General features: G+C 46.4%; 1 protein-coding gene across 1 annotated transcript in view; it reads left to right on the plus strand.

The window, feature by feature from the left end:
- ABLIM3 (actin binding LIM protein family member 3) overlaps positions 1-16,516 on the plus strand; it is a 144,684-nt gene that overhangs the window by 92,670 nt on the left and 35,498 nt on the right. The window contains exons 9-10 of the mRNA XM_082650673.1: positions 9,919-9,977; positions 12,194-12,265. Coding sequence (XP_082506799.1) covers positions 9,919-9,977; positions 12,194-12,265 — 131 coding nt within the window. The remainder of the gene's footprint in view (positions 1-9,918; positions 9,978-12,193; positions 12,266-16,516) is intronic.

The following is a 16,516-nucleotide window of genomic DNA, read 5'->3' on the forward strand; positions in this document are numbered from 1 at the left end:
CTCATGGTCCTAGTGCCTCCGAGTAGATGCTCTTCACCTGTGTCCTGAACACTGTGTCCTGTGTGCCTTACTTTGGAGCGCCTACCATTGTAGGCTCAGTTTAGGCACTGCCCACTTCAGAAGCTCCCCAAATGGCCCCAGCCCCACCCACAACTCACTAGTCCCTCCTCCTGGAACCCCCTCAGCCCTTTGTTTGCACCTGGTCTCCTCCAGCTTGCATTGAGCCGTTGGCCATCTCCCTGAGAATCTTGCTTCTGACGTTGGCCCCTCAGCCCTGGCATTGACCCACATGCGCTCACTCTACAGGTGATCGCTGTTGGCTGAATTGCTGTACTAGCCATCCGCAGCTGTTTGAATAGCCGTCTTGGGGAGGGCATTTCTTGGGGAGAAACCTTCCTCCCAGTTTCCCCACAAGGCAGATGGAAGGTCAGGGGGGCCATTACAAGGAGCATATGTTCCTATCAAGCTTGTCCTAGCCACACATGCCCATGCCAGGAGTTCCCTCAACATGTAATGAATCCCCTTTGCCTAGAGCCAGTTTCTCAACCTCAGCACTGTTGACATATGGGGCCAGATAATCTTTCCGTGTGGAGACGTCCCTGTGTACTACAGGGTGTTTGGTAGCATCCCTGGCCTCTGCCCACTAGATGCCAAAAACGTACCCCTTCTCATTGTGACAACCAAAAATATCTCAGACGTTGCCACATGTCTGTCCCCCAGGAGGCATAATCAACCTGGGTTGAGAACCACCAGCCTAGAGCTATTCAGCAGAATCTCATGCCACCTCCTGGGCATGTTAGAGCAGGGTTCCTTTGTTGGACTGAGCGAGATGACCATTTCTAAGATGCTGTGAGACTCTACAGCTACTTACTTGTATGTACAGTCATGCAGGTATTAGAGGTGAATCGATCCCAGGAGTCACTCTAGGCTGTAAAGTAACAACCCTCATTGTATAGATGGGGAAAGTGAGCCCCAGAGACACGAAGAGATTTGCATGAGAGCTCAAGGGTACAGGGGGCAAAGGGGGACATGGCCTTATGACTCCCACTCCAGGGCTCTCCCCATCTTGCCTCCTGAGACCCAAGCCCTGCCCTCTACTCTGATCTCTGAAGGACTAGGCCTCCCCCTTTCCATGAGCACTGATCCCTCAGTGCCTGGATCCCTGAGTGGTTCCTGCTGCAGGACCCTATGTTATATGCTGGGAAGCCCACATGAGTCTCAGCAAACTGTGTGGTATCTTCATGGACCCTGAGAATCTGGACTTTGCGCTTGGTCTGAAAGTTTGTTGCATGAATTCCTCTCCCCCTTCTTTGATGAAGATATTTCCTAGTGTTGAAACTGCTCTCATGTTCATATCACGAGAAATCAAGGTCTTGCCCTTACTGCCTGAATTACCAATCCTAATCGCCCATTTAGTGCTTGGAATCCTGGCTCCACTGTTTAGTAAGTTTTTGACCTTGAGTAAATCTCTTAACTCTCTAAACCCCTATTGCCTAGGCCATAAAATGGGCTAGTAACAGTCCCTATAATAAAGCAATATAGTAAGTTCCTGACACACAGAAAGCTTTTAGTTCCTTCATATAGCAGATACCTGTTGAGCACTGCCTGTGTGCCCAGTGCTGTCCTAACAACCAGAGACGTAGCCGTGAGCAAGTCCCACAAGTTCCCTGCTCTCCTGGGGCTCACATCCTCATGTATCAGTATCTTCTAAGCCCTGCTTTGGACCAGAACTTCACAGAATGCTGAAAGAGTTAAGTGATGGAGTAGCTTTGTCATCATGAGAGAGAACGCACAATCAAACCTTCAGCAGAAATGCCTCCAGGACGTGGAGACATTCTTGGTGATAAAGAAGGGCCTGTCACCCCCCTCCTTAATTATCCCCATCCCTGCCCCCCACCCCAACCCGGGCTTCTGGGAGAGTGGGAGTAATTGTAGGGCATTCAAGGACCTGCCTCGAGGGATGCTGAGTGATCCTGGAATGAGGGGGTCCAGGCCATCTGCTGCTAGAGTCATGCTGACTCGGGCTGTGGGCTTCTCAGGGGTGGCAGCCACCAGGGGTTTCTGCTATCACTGAGAGCTGGCCTTGTGTTTGCCTTGGACACCCTCTCCAGGCAGGGGTACCAAGACTCAAAATTATATTCCCCAGAAATGGCAAGAAAACTGTCCTTCCAGGCAGCATAGGAGTGGTGAGAACCAGCCAGGAGGACACCTGGGTCCAAGCACCAGCACTTCTGCTAATGGGCTGTGACCTTGAGAAGTAACTTCTTTCTCTGAGGTCTCTTCCTTCACCTGTAAAATAAGGATAATTACACCGTCTTTCATTCATCCACTCAAACTGAGGGCATGTTTGTGCCAGGCGCCCTGAAATGAACGAGGCAGGGGTGCTTGCTTCTGTGGTGGAGTTTACTCTCAGTAGCGGGAGACCGACTTTAATCAAACAGAAGTGCAAACACGCAGTGACAAGCTGCGATGAACGCTGTGAAGGGGAGGTTTGAGAGTAACTGGAGTATGTTATAAGGCTCCTCATCTAGTCTGGGAGGCCCCGAGGGGCTATGCCGAGGAAGGGAAATTGCAAGCCAAGACCTTGACATTGAGTAGGAGGTGGGAGCGTGAGGGGGGGAGGGAAGAGTGTGGCAGCAGAGAGAACAGCAGGTGCGAAGGCCCACAGGGCAGGAAGCATTAACGCGGTGGAGAAACCGAGGCAGGCCCACATACCCGCTGCGCAGAGAGCAAGCGTTCTCCACAAGGGCCTCAAGAATATTAGAGGGGAGGACGAATGTGAAGATGCCAAGTGCCCCACAAAGCGACGTGCACACAAGAGAGTGGGTTAGGAAGCCTGCAAATCTTACAAACCCTGTCTTGTCATTCCCATGGCCGGACATACTATGTAACTGGCAACCAGCCTCAGGAGGTTCTTTTGGTCAGTTTGTTTGTGTTTTAATTGCTATGTAATGGCTTTCTGATGGACTCTAATTGGGAGAAGTCTGACATCTGTCTGGATAAGAATTTCCGGGGCGCCAGGAGACAGGAGCAAGTTTTCTTTTATTTGTTTCAAGTTCTGTTGTGCAGTCTTTTAACTGTTTTTGTAAAGTTGCCAGATTTCTAATCTGTTTATTGTCCAAACCCTTCATTTGGGCTTCACCAGGAAATTAGGTCACTGATTTTATGCAGCAACATATTAACCAAAATGCTGCAGGTTAAGGGCAAAACTTATACAAATATCACAAAGGTTACAGTTGCTGGATCTGTGGGAATTTTTCTAAACCCAAAATGTGGTTTGTGAGATAGATTTTGCTCTTGTTCTAAATGTGCCTGTACCCGGGAAAAAGGAAAGGTAGGCTTTTTTCTCTCCTTCTGTCTACACTAAATGCACTCCTATTCTGCGGACCTGAGACAGAGCATAACACTGGAAACATAGGATTTAAGCTGTATGTTTTCGAATAAGTCTCTGCTCTCATTTGTATATTTAATTAAAACCTACCAGGCAGGAAATTATTTATGAGATCCTAGGACAAATCTTGCTGCTAAGGAAAAGTATTATAACAAATTGTAGGTCCTAATAATAATAATAATAAATGCCACCAGCTGATATATGCTGAGCATTTACTATGTGCCAAGCACTTTACTTTTAAATGCAGTATCTCATTTTATCCTCACAACCCTGTGAACTAAAAGCCATTCATAGACAGGTTATATCCCTGAGCCAAGGTTAGCTGGCCTGTCTTGCTTGGTTTGTTAAAGGCAATTTTTTCCATTTATTATCAGGATTCTTAGCCTGTGGTTCATAATTGCCCTTCTGAATTTGATGAATCCCCCTGGCATTGCTTGCCAGATTTTGCATATGGTGTGTTTCTCTAAGGATAGGGTCTGTAACTTTTATCAACTTTTCAGAGCTGTCCATGGCCCAAAATAAAGTGAAAAGCTTTAGTTCTGGGTTAATGCAAATCCAAAACAGAGCCCTGAAAGCTTCTTTGATAATTACACCAAAGCCTTCTCTTGTATAACTGACTCTATTTCAGACCATATATTTTTTTTCTTCAGTTTAGATGATATAAGATCCTGGTACCAGGAGGTGTGTCTTTCTGGCTCAGGTGGAGAAGCCATTGGTATTTAGCTGAGGCCTCATTTCCCTCTGACAAGTACCTCATAAGAGGTGCCCTGAGCTGACAGATGTTCAAGAGAGGTGCCGCCCATCATTATGGACTGTGGACACCAGCCCTCAGTCATCATCTCCACATCTCGTCAAACCACACTTTAAAAGGCACTAACGTAATATTGGTGCTATAATTTAGTAGCTTAACATTGTTATTTTAAATTGGATCTCTCTACTGACAGCTTAGGTTGTAGGAGTTATGCTTAAAAACTTTAAATCTTCTGTTTCCCCAATCCTGCTACATAATTTTAGACTCTTCGAATGTAGCCTGTTAACTGAACTAAATTGACATTTCCTCAAGTCTGAGTCTTCGAAGCATATTTCATTTTAAACAGAGTGCATTTTCATTTTTGATGAGCTGCAAATTTGTTTTAGATTTTTAGGGTTACCAAACATCTTGAATCATACAGAAAATATTACAGCATAGTAGCTTAAGGTTTGTATGTAGAGAGTCTGTTTCCAACTTGCTCCTCACGCCACAAACTCAAGACAGCGTGGCAGTTTTCTCACCAGTTACATGTCACATCTACTTCACCAGCCAGTTTGTCCATGTTGGTCAGAATTAGGTCCAGAGTAGCAATTTCCCTGGTTGCTTCCTCTGTTTTCTGGGAAACAAAATTGCCTGCCGGGCAAGTCAGGAACTTGTCAGATGCTCGGGTGTTAGGTCAATGAGATGTTTTATTGGTCTGGACTTCTTAGGTGGCAGGAACTCAGCTCGAGCAGCATTGGGTAAAAGGGGACTGATGAGCTCACAGAACTTAGGAGAGTCCAGGAGCAGCACAGCCGGGTTGAGGGGCCCACGGGGGCAGCAAGTGGGTCTTCTCCCTGCTCCTTTTTGTGCATGGCCTCATGCTCTCCTGATCCAGACTGACTGCCTCCCTGTCAGGGGAAGGAGGGCACGGCCAGCTCCTGGGCACCGTGGGCACAGTGAAGCCCCAGAGACTCCAAGGAGCCTGACTTTGGCTGCATTCCCACACCCAGGCCAGGGCAGGGAGACAGCGATGGGCGAGCAAGCAAAACATCTAAGCTCCCCGAACCCCAGTTTCCCTCTCTGAAAACGGTGATAACCATGGCCTATGTCAGCAGGCTCAGTGAGGACTGAATGAGCAAATGCATGGGAAAGGCTTAGCATAGAGCCTGGCGCCACCAGCTCCACCAGTGCAAGCTCATGATAAACACCCAGTCGTGTAGAAATGGCCATTCCCCTGAGCCATGACTAATAAATGCTGGTTACTGTCAATATTACCATCATTATTGATAACACTTAGCACAGGGCTCAGCATATGTTATTGATCATTATTATTTTTTACTCAATTACCATTGTTATAAAGTACATAGCATAAGGCCTGGCACAGACACTCTCTAAATATTAGTTATAATAATAACAATAAGAATAATAAGAATACTCAGTGCCTGACACAGGTGAAGCACTCAATACATTTGAATTATGGTCCTAACTGTTATTAGTAGTATCCTGTGAATTACTGGGCATCTCGGGACTGCCATTCTCTTTTGCTTGTCCTGCCTGATATCCTCATGGTAACCAGCATCACAGTAGCCAAGCACTTTTCTCCCTTAAGCTCTTTATTAAGCTTCAAGCCCACTTGATCATGTCAGGTCCAGGCAAACCGGTCTTTTCCACTTCTCCCGTGGTGCCTCATCCCTGGGCACCAGCCCAACCTTCCAGGAGGGTGCGCCGGCAGCTAAGCCCAGCTTCTGCTCAGTGACTCCACCTGCCCAGCCAGCCCTCTGCTCTGGGAGTAGGAGAGTAAACACCACCCACCACCTTCAAGTCTCTCCATTACTCCTTTCCCCTCACCCAAACTAGATCTTGGCAAACAGGGGGTTTTGGTAGGGGACAGGAGGTAATAACAACAACTACACTTACATAGCGCCTGCTCTTGGCAGACACTGTTCTCAGTGCTCTACGTACATTAACTCATGAATCCGCACAACAAATGTACAAGGCAGGTACTGTAATCATCCCATCTTCTAGATGGGAAAACTGAAGCACAGAGAGGTAACTGACTTGCTCTAGACGATGCCGCTAGTAAACGATGTAACCAGGATTGGAACGTCTTAAGAATATTACACTAAATAATATATAAATTGCCTCATATATGGTGAAGATTTCCCAGTGACCAAGATTATAGCAATGATATTGTTGTTATTACGTGTCAAATTCAACAAAAGGGCTCACTCTTTTCCTCCTGCTGAGATTGGAACACTTAGTAGCAAGTGAAGAGAAGAGTGCCCCATGGTTCACAGAAGTAGTCCCCCTAATGATGGGGGTGGGGAGGAATTTTTTTAATTGAGGTAATATTCACATAAAATCAACCATTTCAGAGTGAACACTTCAGGAGCTTTTAGTACATTCACAATGCTCTGCAACCACCACCTCTATCTAGTTCTGAAATATTTTTATCACCCCAAAAGGAAACCCATAGCCATTAAGCAGTTGTTCCCCATTCCCCTCCCCTGAGCCCCTGGCAGCCACGAATCTGCTTTCTGTGTCAAGACAATATTTTGGGTATTTCATAAAGCTGTGGCCTTTCGTGTCTATCTTCTTTGACTTAGCGTAATGTTTTCCAGATGCATCCACATTGTACCATGTGTCAGTGTTTCCTTCCTTTTTACAGCTGAATAATATTCCATTATATGGATACACCACACTTGTTTATTCGAGTGTGGATTTTAAAGGAGCCTTTCCAAGGTCCTAGCAAGGCTGTGTCAGAAAGATAGTGCTTCTACCATAAAGGCAGAACTCGGAAACCTCACCCTGTTACGATCAAGAGAAATCCAAAGAAACCTAACAACCTGGCTGGGATCAGAAGCTGAAAACTCAATGCCTACTTAAACGAGCGAGAAAGGCCAGGAGGCAGACAGCAGGGTCTGAAAGCATTCATCTTCAAAAATACTTCAAAACAAAACAAAACAAAACAAAAAGCACTGCGTTGGCCAAACAGAACCTTCGGGTGGGCCGGTTTCAGTCCCTGCTGTGTCTGTAAGCCTGGCTGGGCTTCTGGAAGACTGTGGCACCAGCTCCAGCTTTGGTATTGTAATCTCCACTAATGTGAAAAAAAAAAAAAAAATGGTGTTAGCAAATTGAATTTACAGGCCTGGCAGAGAGGTGGGTGGGTTCCCAAACCTTAAATAATCCACAGAGTTACAGGTATGGTGTGTGCTGTAACCAGTCAGAGAGAGAAGGCTGAATGCTGACTCCGCTAAGGATTAAAAACAGCCTTAATGCCTGGCTGAGGGACAGTTTTGGAGATCTAGGTTTCTATCTCTGAGTCAGCTGATACAGAAATAGCTAATCCTTCACTTCTATCACATTTACAGGAGGTTTTAACTGCAGAATCTGGAATTGTGGGTGATAGTCTCAGAGGATGAGCGTGTAACTCGTGGAATCAGGAGTCTAACAAGCAAAAAGTGCACCCAATACTTCGTACTTCCCACTCCCCTGCCCTTAATCCTTGTTCTACTTTATAAGACATGATGAGCAAGTTAATCTCTCTTCCCACAGAGAGGCATTAAAATATTCAAAAACCCTTTTCCCCATTCTGTTATGTCTTCTCTTCTCCATGGAGAAGACCCTGCCTTAAGGCCTAATTTTGAGTCACCTCTCCATCCTGATTACCGTTGTCCTGTGGGTGCATATCAGTCTGTCTCTTTTTCTACAATACGAAGATGGGATCCAACCAGTCACTCATTCATTTCTGAATCAGGTAGTCTTTTAGGATGAGAGCTATTGACTGATGACATATGCAGACCCTAATCTTACAGGGGTCTTCATGAACAAATCATCTTTTCTTACCTTCATTTACCTAAGTTTATTGCTAACCTCCAACAAATCCTTTCCCTCTTTAATTTAAATGATCTACTGCCAAAACCCAAACTTCTGCTTTTTTAAAATTTCTAATTATAGTTTCTTTCTCCCTTTTGATCCCTCCCCCACCCATCCACCCCCCACACACACTTCTTATAAAAACCTGCTTTCCTGTATGCAGAATGCTGAAGCCATCTGTGGTTCAGCCTTATTTCAGAACAGATACGTCAATGGCACGGAGAGACCATCTAGTCTGATGCCCTCGCTTTACACACCATTTCCCCCTCTGAGAACCTCTGTCTGACCTTTTACCTTCCCTGTGCCTCTGCCTCTTTCACTTAATCTCACAACCTTCTGAGGCATCTGTGTCCACCTCATCCATTTCCTACAGTGACCTGTAACGTGCTTCCTGCCAAAGCCACTGCAATAAACAACTTCTGGTGGATTCAGCAGCAACTCGGAGAGGACCAGAAATGCTCTCCCTAATAATTCCCGAAGCTAGGATCCCAACCCCACCACTTGGTAGTGGACACACCCTAAGATTGCCGAATCAAGCTGCAGACCCAGAGTCCCTCTACTGGGCTTTGAGAGCCATTGCACTTTACATTCGAAGGAAGTAATCTCATGCAGAACCCATTAGGAACACCCAAGAACATCAGCAAAGAAGAATCAGAGCCCCATCCCACAAGTGACAAAACTGGCCCTAGAATTAGGATTTTTAAGATATAATCTCCAAGACCATCCAAAGCCCTCCTCGTTGTTATTCAGATGAAGCAAGTGGGACGGAGCAGAGCCCCAGCAGGGCTCCTTACTTTGGGCCCCTCCTCTCACCACCATGTTTTTAGGCCTCATTGTTCAACCTTACACCACCCCCCTGTCACTTAGCCAGTATCCAGTCCTAGGGGTTCCAGGCAACAAACCATAATGGAAAAGATATTCTAAAAACGAAGTCAGACAGATGCCATCTGGGTGCTCAGGAATCTAGCCATTTGCTGGCTCCTTTCCTTTCAGGGTTGATTACAAGAGCAGTGGCACCAGAGGGATAATATGTTCCTATTTTTCCCTCTAATCCAGGACACCTGTCCTTTCTTTGGGGAATGTGTAATATTTGGGGCTTCTTCTCAGCACATGACCAGCCACCTGTTGCTCATGCCTTTCCAAATTGGCCTCTCCGATTTGGGGCTGGCCAACTGGACCCCCATCCACAAGAGAATGTGGGCAGACGACTATGCTAAGTTTGAAGAGTCTGGAGTCTCTTAGAAATTAGGAGGTCAGGATAGTGCTCTCAAGCAGAATATATACATCATGACACCCCCTCCCCTTAAATGTGATAGCTCTGGTAGACTGTCATTAAGCCTTTGAAGAGAAAGGAAGGCTGGAGTTCACCGCAGTCTGTCACTTTATTTCACCTCCACTGCCATTCATTCATTCAACAAATATTTATTGACCACCTGCTCCGTGTCACTCACTGCCGATCGTCCACTCATGTAATCACCCCACAAACATGTACGGGGCCTCTGCTGAGACCAAAGCCCCATGCTGGATGCCATGGGAGACCCAGCAATGAAGAAAGCTCAGCTCCCACCCAGAAGGAGCTCTTAATTTAGTGGGAGTGATAAATCCACAAGCTACTATGTTTTAAGACCATATTGCTGGGACAAAGAACGATGGATCATAGAGGAGAGAGAAGTCACTCCCAGCTGGCAGGTAAGAAGGGTCACAGGATGTCATGTGAGAGGTGGACCTCGAGGAAGGGCAGGGTTTGGACAGGCAGAGTGCATGGGTGGTTGAATCGATGTGGCGGCAGAGATCTGAAAACCAGGGGGTCCTCCTGGCTGCTGTGCAGGGGAGTAAACGGAGGTGGAGGATGGGGAGAGATCCCAAATTCTAGTAGGTGTGAAAGGTCTGAGGCTTTGTTATTTTCCTGGCCCCTTAGGCTCTGAGGTTTGGCACCCCATCTGCAAACAGGCAGCCCGGGCAGAGAAGAAGTTAAAGGTAAGCAAGCTGGTGGTGATACCAAACCAGCTACTTCTAGCCACAGGCTGGGGGCACTGTGCTTTACTAGAGAGTCACTCCTTAGTGTGTACACTTTCAAATGTGTGCCTGTATCCTTGGATTTCCTTAATAGTAACATCCACCTCAATGGGGTTTTTGAAGGGATTAAGACGTTGGATGTGAGAGCACTTTGAAAACGGTAAAGCACTGTATGAATGTGAGTTTTTAGTGTTTCTGGGGTGAGGCTATACCCTTCCCATTACTTACCAAGATGGTGACCTCTCTGAGGCACGTAGGCCATGGTTTTTCCCCAGCCGAAGGTCATTAATAACAGTGGTTAAAATTGTCACAGAAATGGACAGTTTGCAAGGCATCTTCACAGCCACCGTCTGATTTGATTTAACACCATTGGGCAGGTGGGTTAGGAATTGTGTCTTTGCTCTGCTTGTGAGAAAACCAAGGCCTTAAAGAGGGCGGTGACTTGCCCACAGTAATGCAGCCAGGCAGAAGCACAGCCAGCGTCCCCAGGCACACGCTAGAGCAGCTGAGGACCTGTGTCCCTCTGAGTGACTGTGCTCTGACAAGTACTAGGAAGTCCTGTGAATCTGGGTTCTTGATCCAAGGACTGCAAGAGGGGTGGGGCACAGCTCCTGAGTCTTTGATGGTATGGAAGGGAGACCTGGGTTGTGTGCTGGGGTGTCTCTACACTCTGGCCCCCAGATATCAACTTGGCCCTTGGGATGCTATTAAAGTTACCTGCTAGAATCTCAACTAAAAACACATGTGTACAATTTCTGACCAGCTGGTTAAACATTATCCCCTTTGCCATCTCGTCTGTTTCATTTGTGAAAGAGCTGGTCTAGCATATTTTTTTTGAGCTGTGAGTTTTTTCCCCTGTTTCTTCCAAGGCCTCTCCCTTTTAAGGTCTAAGAAAACCTTATTGTCCTTTTCTTCCACAGTTTCCTTCTCTTTGTTGGCATTTCTCAAATTTCAGTTATCCCTCTACAACCCCGATGCTTTTTGCTGTATCTGTGTATCACCCGTATTATTATATGCTTCATTTTTTTCTTTACATCAACTCACTACTTTTTACTTCATCAAACTTATTTTAAAATAAAACTTTATATCACCCAGTGGAAAACCAGTATTATTTTTTATAAATAGAAGGTTAACCCTAAAATAAATTCATTGAAAATGAAATATTTCATAACAATAACTCTTAGAAATTCTAGCTAAATCATGTTACCTGAACTCTCTTTATTTAAAAAAAAAAGGAGGGGTGGGTGAGGTGTGGAAGGTGGAATTAGCAATTGTTATTGAAATGTATTAGGACCAAATTAAGACTTCCTCCTTGATCTAACCAAGGGGACTGAAGTAGAATTTTACATTTTATTCTCTCGCTCTGTGACTCAGTATTATCAAATTTTCTGCCAAAATTCATCTCCCCAGAGCCACACTAGCTCACAGTCTACAGTTTGGGAAACAGTGCTATATAGTCCAACTTAGAATGCTTTAAGTTGCAGGATGAGAGGTCTGGGAGGGAATGTAGCAGTCCTTGAGACCAGCCCCTGCATTTCACAGATCAGGAATTCAGGATCCCTAACATCGCATAGTTTACCGGTGGTCCTTGATTTCCAATCTGTTTACTTTTTAACCACATCATGCTCTTAGATGCAGCAAGATAAACTTCGTGCTGTTCTGTTAAAGGAGCCATGAGTCCATCATTGCCATTGTCCAGAGAAAGATTTTTTAAGTTTCTCACTTAGGTTGATGTCATTTTGCAATGGATACACTACAAAAAGAATCAGTATGTTGTGCAATTACATGACGTTTAACCTACCTTTATGTTTTGTATAAACAAACTGCTAAGGAATGATGCTAACCAGTTTTATTCCTTTAAAGTAAATCCATTATTGACTGGGATAAGCCAAAATGAAGAGTTTTATGAGTAGCTTCCTATCTAAAAGGCCAAGTAAAAATATGTTAAAAAAAATCCTGTTCAACAGCATAAAGGCCTGTGCATTTCCAATTTCATTCACAATCAGACATTGATTAAAAAGGCAGAAAATAAAGAGACAGTACAGAAACAGCCAGAGAGTGCTTTCAGCAGTATTGCTAATGTTCCCCGAAGAACTGCGTTCTTATAGCCGCATCTCCCCCCTCCCCACAAGGTTGGACATGCCGTCTCTCACCCTCTGTCTTCATCTCTCCCACAGCATAGGCGGACGTCTGAAACTTCCATCTCACCCCCTGGATCTAGCATCGGGTCACCCAACCGAGTCATCTGCGTATGTATCACTTTTCCTCCACCGAACAGCCTTGCTCATCCCCAGGTCTGTTAATTAAAGAGTCTCTAAGGACAGCCAAAGACAGCAGTCAGGTTTCCATCCAGCCAATGTCTAGTGTGTGCCCGTCATGTGCTAGACTCCGTGCTAGGTCCTGAGGATGCAGTCGGGGACAGGGAAGCCATGGACCCTCACGGAACCCACAGCCTTGTGAATAGTTACGGGGATAACATCAAGTTCAGTAGAAGCTCTGAAACCAATAATGATGTGCCTCTTCCCCCTGAGTCCTTGAGACCAGGGCAAAGTGAAATTTGGGTCAGAGTGGTGTTTGGAGTGGGTCTTGGGGGGGATGTTGATGTGGAGATAGTGGCGTGTGATAAAGAGGCAGACAGGAGGAAGAAGCCATATGAATGTGGAAACATGACTATAAAGGGTTTGCAAACGTAAAGAAGAGCTTTCTAGTCGTGTGAGAAGTCCAGGGATGGAGCAAACTACGCACATGTGTCTGAGTTCCCAGGCCCAGAGGCATTGAAACACAGAGACACTCCTCATTTGCAGGGATGCGGCAGAACGGACGAGAGTTAAGTCAGATGACCTCACAGGTCCCTTGGATATGTAATTTATTCATTCATTCATTAAGCAAATGCATCCTTGAATGTCTCCTCTGGGCTAAGTGCTGGGCTCTGGCGAGCTGCACCTGCCTGTCCTCATGACGTTGACCCCATAAGTCCATGGATAATCAGATGCCATTCTAATAAGTGCCAGGGAGAAAAAGTGCAGGGTGCTCTGATGATGCTGCAGATGGACAGAGGGACCTGACAGTCTAGGACCAGTTGGGAGAAGAGTCCTGAGGAAGAAACAGTTAAGCCCACGCCCGAGAGATAAACAGAAGTTAGGTAACGGAGGTGAGGAACGCAGAGCCGGAGAGGACTGCAGTGAGCAGGGGAGGGGCCTGGCAGTCAGCAAACCTCTTGCAGCCTTTCTCATGTCAAAGGGCCATGAAGACCAGAAAGGAGGGAAGTGGTGCAGAGCAGGAAACCCACTCCTCATGAGAAGCTCTAGAGACAGTCCCCAAACAAGCCAGCCCTGAGTAGGCCCTGCCCACCATTGCTTCATCATTATTTCACTCCAGATCCACATTCAGTTTCGTCCTCGATCCCTGGATAATGCCCATCGATGAGACTATTTCCTTTCCTTTCTTCCTCTGTTCAAATGAAAAAAAGACGTAAGAGTTATCATTGACTGCAACTTCAATATGGGTCAGCACGGCCATGTGGCTCCCACAAAAGAGAAGAGACTTTGATCACAGGCTGTCCTCATTGAAGATTCCAGTCCAGAACAAGAGAGATGATAGCTCCCCTGGTGCTGTGAATGGGGCCAGACCACAGTAGGATTAATGAGCTTAGTTTCAGAGCCCGCAGGGTGAGAAGGTTACTGACAAACATGCGCATGTCTCCAGAAGAGCGTTACCAGACACACCCAGCTGCATAGAATGCCACTACCCCCCAGCTGGCCTCCCTGTGCTTCTGGGAAGCCGCCTTAAATTTTGTGAATTAAGTTAGGCCCAGATGACGTTCACCCTGGCATTCTGGAGGAAGCTCGTAGAGTTGCCCCTGTGAGAAGCAGCCCCGCTACAGGTGAACAGCAGCAGCTGGAGACACCTGCCGTTGTGCCCTTCAAATGGGGGCTTATCCACTGAGACCAGTTACCCCTGGCATATCCCAGCATTGGCCTGTGTCTCCCCTCCCATATTCTGCTCTCCCCTCCAGCTGCTCTGGGGAATGGCTGCCCTTGTCATGTGAGCCACGTTTTAAGTCAGACCGTTCCACACATGGTTTCCAAATTCAGGGAAGAATCCATCCAACCACTTTTGGGACATTTAGTAACAGGCAGAGAGATCCAGTATTGGTTCAGCGTTCATAAATACGGAGGTTTGGTATTAAAATAGAATGATCAGTGAACCTGGAGGGGGCAAGTTCTTTCAAACTTTGCTCCACTCCCCACTGACTGCTAGAATCATCTCCAGCCCAATGGGTTCTCTTCCTTCCTTCCTGGCTAATTATGTTAGGATGCCCCTGTTCCCTCACTGTGCCTCCAGACCTAAGGCTCATTTATAACCCAGTAAACAAGGAAGTATAGGAAGAAATATAAATTTAGTATTTTTGAGGTTTGGAGTAAAGTGCCCAGGTAAATATTGACAAGTTTGTAAGATGCCAAGAGCTCTCAAGGTCAAAATCTAACATCCCATGATAAAAGGCAGCAGTCAATTCAGCAAGTGGACTCTCCTAATAAGGTTCGCTCTACCCACACCCTGCCGAATTGGTACAGTTGTGGGTGTCTGGGCTGGGCAGTCTCTGGCAGAAATGAGATGGCACACCTCAAAGGGTTTAAGTGTGGAGGGAGTGTGTACAGAATTGTGGGCAGGGTCAGGGGACCCACAAGACCTAGTGCGGCATCCAGAGTCAGCAACAGCAGGAGGCTGTCACCACCCTAAGCCTAAAGGGAAGGGCTGGCCAGAGCTGCATCTGTGGCAGAGCAGCCAGGACGGGAGCCAAGTCCATCACGGCCGGGCAGGGCGGGTGCAAGGGAGACATGTACACAGCCCCTCTCTCCACTCAGCCTCAGCCTGCAGGTGCCCCTCATTAGCCAAACCCAGCTGAAAGCCAGGGAGCCTGTGACACAGTCCGTGGGACCTCAGAGCTCAGACCAGGGCCAGGAGGAGTGGGCAGTGGGTCTCAGGTGAGCAGACAATGAACAGCACGGTGTCCAGACAGCAGTAGGATGGGATGGGGATGAAGGAGTGGAAGGGCCTTGGGAAGTGTTTAAAACATCAACAGTCCCAAGGTCTTTATGAAAGTTGCTCTCTCTATGGCAGTCTTGGCCCTGAGACTTACCTGGCCGCCCAGACACTGGGAGAACGTTATAGGATAATACAGTCTTCTTGGATTCTCTCTTAATCTCCCTCATCTCAGGACCTTGTAAGACACAGTGGTTTTGGGGGGCAGATCCTGACTGACCATAGCAGAAACCGGGTGACCAGAAACAGAGGGAATGGCTGGAGGACGCAGATGTGGAAAGGACGTGGCTTCAGGAGCCACGAGATGGAAGCTGTCCTGAGCAGGGGAAGCTGTCTAAGTCCTTGTGGTTCTAGAGGGTTGCACTCAGGCCAAGGCAGGTGGTAGGTAGAGGCTCACTTCAGTTCGATGCGAGGAGCAGCTCTCTGAGTGCAGCCCTCTGCCAGTTGTTAAGACGGTGAACTCGCCATCCTGGGAAGCCAGGAGAGGCCAGTGGAGGGGGCAGGCTCCCAGGCTAGACTGCCTGGGTTTGAATTCTGGTACAGCTACTTATTAGCTGTGACCTTGGGCGAGTTCACTGATGTCTCTGTGCCTGTTTCCTTATGCAAAAACGAGGATAATATTCGTATGTACTATTAGAGTTGGTGGTTGTATGGATTAACGGAGTTAAACCATATGAGGGACTTAGGATGGAGTCTGGCTCACAATAAGTGGTCATCAAGTGTTAGCTAGTGTTTTACTGCCGTGATTAATTCTGTCTTTACAACCTTCATCATCTTCTTCAAGGATGCTGTGAATGAAGATGCCCTCACTGTGTGGGGTTTGGAAGGCTGGATTCAGCCCTACTGGCTAAGCGGTACAAGTTGCAGAATCTTTTGAGCCTCAGTTTCCTCATCTGGAAAACAGGAATCATATTTTTTTAATTTACTTTTTATTTTATGTTGGAGTATAGTTGATTTACAATGTTGTGTCAGCTTCAGGTGTACAGGTGTACTGTAGCTAAGTTAGCTAAAGTGACTTAGCTATACAGACACATATCTCCATCCTTTTTCAGATTCTTTTCCCATATAGGTTATTACAGAATATTGAGTAGAGTTCTCTGTGCTATACAGCAGGTCCCTGTTGACTGTCCATTCCATGTATAGTAGTGTGTATATGTCAATCCCAAACTCCCAGTCTATTCCTCCCCGCTCCCACCTTTCCCCCTTGGCAGCCATAAGTCTGCTTTCTAAGTCTGTGAGTCCATTTCTATTCTGCAAATAAATTCATCTGTATCATCCTTCTAGATTACACATATAAGTGATATCATATGATATTTGTCTTTCTCTGTCTGACTTACTTCACCCAGCATGACAATCTCCAGGTCCATCCATGTTGCTGCAAATAGCATTATTTCACTCTTTTTTATGGCTGAGTAATAATTCCATTGTATATATGTACCTCATCTTCTTTATCCATT

This window comes from Grampus griseus (genome assembly GCF_964374135.1).
Source record: "Grampus griseus genome assembly, chromosome: 3".
Taxonomy (NCBI): Eukaryota; Metazoa; Chordata; class Mammalia; order Artiodactyla; family Delphinidae; genus Grampus; species Grampus griseus.